Here is a 1,809-nt window from a genome sequence, read left to right as displayed (position 1 = left end):
AACGTTCGTTTTTGGTTGTGGGAACGTTCCCATAACTGTGGAAGTTGTGGAATTTGAGTAAGCCTAAGCTTAGGCTTACTCAAATTCCAGTTATTTACGCAACTTCCACAGTTATTTACGTAACCGGTTCTTCTTTCTTACATTAAAGTTAGCGTTAGCTACATTAGTCCGGTAGGGTAATGGGGTTTTAAACATACTTCTCCATCCTGGGTATACAGAATTATTGTTCCCTACGTAACGTCAACTATTTATTCATAGTTTTAGATATTGAGTGATTTATAGGGAAGGCAAGTTAATTATAATTAGTAACGATAACGTTAGCTAGCTATATGATGTATCTATAAGATGTAGCTAACGTTAAACATGGCGGAGCAAGAATGCGAATTTACATCCTAGCTACCCAGCTAGGATAACACAAACAGAAAAAAACTACTTACAATAATACAAAAATTAAAAAATATATATTCACTGAACTACACGGCTAACCGTTACTTTTTCCTATGATTGGCCTCATCTTTTCCAAGCATAGCTAACGTAAATATTTATAATAGTACTTCCAGTGTTTTACCTAGGTTTGTGGAAGAGTTGCACGAATTTGGCAGGTGAGTTTAGGGGTCCTCCCTCAATGTTACATAGATGAAGAAAAAAATGCTATTTCAATTTGTATGTGTACACAATTAAGAAAGAAACTGTAATACAGTTTTTACTGGGAATATAGACACCCAGTTAGTTGTACTGCAAATATATAAATGTTACAGTATTTCCATCAGGAATAGTTTACAAACAGGTAATAGGGCAGTAATGATTCATCATGAGCAGCTGGTCGGATTTATGATAACATCTGTGTTTCTGACTGGCTCTGTGTTTGTATAAACTTTACATTTAATACTTTTATAAAAGATGGAGACCTTACTGGAGTCAGACGGAGAGGAGCAAGTCAGAGATGGAGAGCAGGAGGAGGTGGACAACGATGACCGTGAGCTGAATGAAACTCTCAGTAATCTCCATGTTTCAGCTCCTCAGGACCTTCTGTAAGCATCAACGACGTATAAACACACCACACACAGAGAAGGAGGCCAGGAGTTGTCTCCAAATGACTCATCCATTACTATCATTCTATTCCACTACATCTATATATTAATACATTTAAGGCTGAAAACAATCAGTAATTTACTCGATTAAAGTAAAACTACTTTATAATTGTAAAGTGTTTTTTTGGACCTTTGGACAGAAATAGTTTTTATGTCTACTTGGGCTCTAAGAGAATGTGATATATCAAGACTATAACTGGCAGATTAATTGTTTTAATGAAAATAATCATTCAATGCATCCTCAAATACATTGCTCCAGAGTAATACTTTGGGACCTCAAAATACAAACCCATGCATTCAACACGTCATTCTTTTTAATTGCATTCCCTCATATTAATATCAGATATAATCTGATAATCTGATCTGTGTGTGATTATGGGTATAGTGCCTTATGACCATGAACAATTCTTCTCCTGCTGTCCTTCACTAGCCTGAAGTTGGACAAGGCAGACAACCTGTATCCCGAATCCTACAGGGTTAACTCCCCCGACGAGATTCGACTGTTGGCCATTGGCGACAATCACCACCGTCAGTATTCACACTTATTTCCCAGCCGCAAACCACTGCTGCTCTGTCCAGTCAACGAATGTGGTGTTAAGGTAACACTAACAATCCATCTCAACTCAGTAGAAATCATTGTTCCCTTTTTTTCATTCGGGGAAGAGAAATGCCAACTTGTCCTTACATCTTTAAACAGCACAACTATATGTACCTCTGT

General features: G+C 37.2%; 1 protein-coding gene across 1 annotated transcript in view; it reads left to right on the top strand.

The window, feature by feature from the left end:
* LOC116672596 (dynein regulatory complex subunit 7) overlaps nt 1-1,809 on the top strand; it is a 28,309-nt gene that overhangs the window by 291 nt on the left and 26,209 nt on the right. Inside the window, exons 2-3 of the mRNA XM_032504513.1 lie at nt 901-1,031; nt 1,522-1,690. Of these exons, the coding sequence (XP_032360404.1) occupies nt 901-1,031; nt 1,522-1,690 (300 nt within the window). The remainder of the gene's footprint in view (nt 1-900; nt 1,032-1,521; nt 1,691-1,809) is intronic.

This window comes from Etheostoma spectabile, chromosome 22, assembly GCF_008692095.1.
Source record: "Etheostoma spectabile isolate EspeVRDwgs_2016 chromosome 22, UIUC_Espe_1.0, whole genome shotgun sequence".
Lineage (NCBI taxonomy): Eukaryota > Metazoa > Chordata > Actinopteri > Perciformes > Percidae > Etheostoma > Etheostoma spectabile.
The sequence above is the reverse complement of the archived record's forward strand: the minus strand, read 5'-3'. Positions and strand labels throughout refer to the sequence as shown.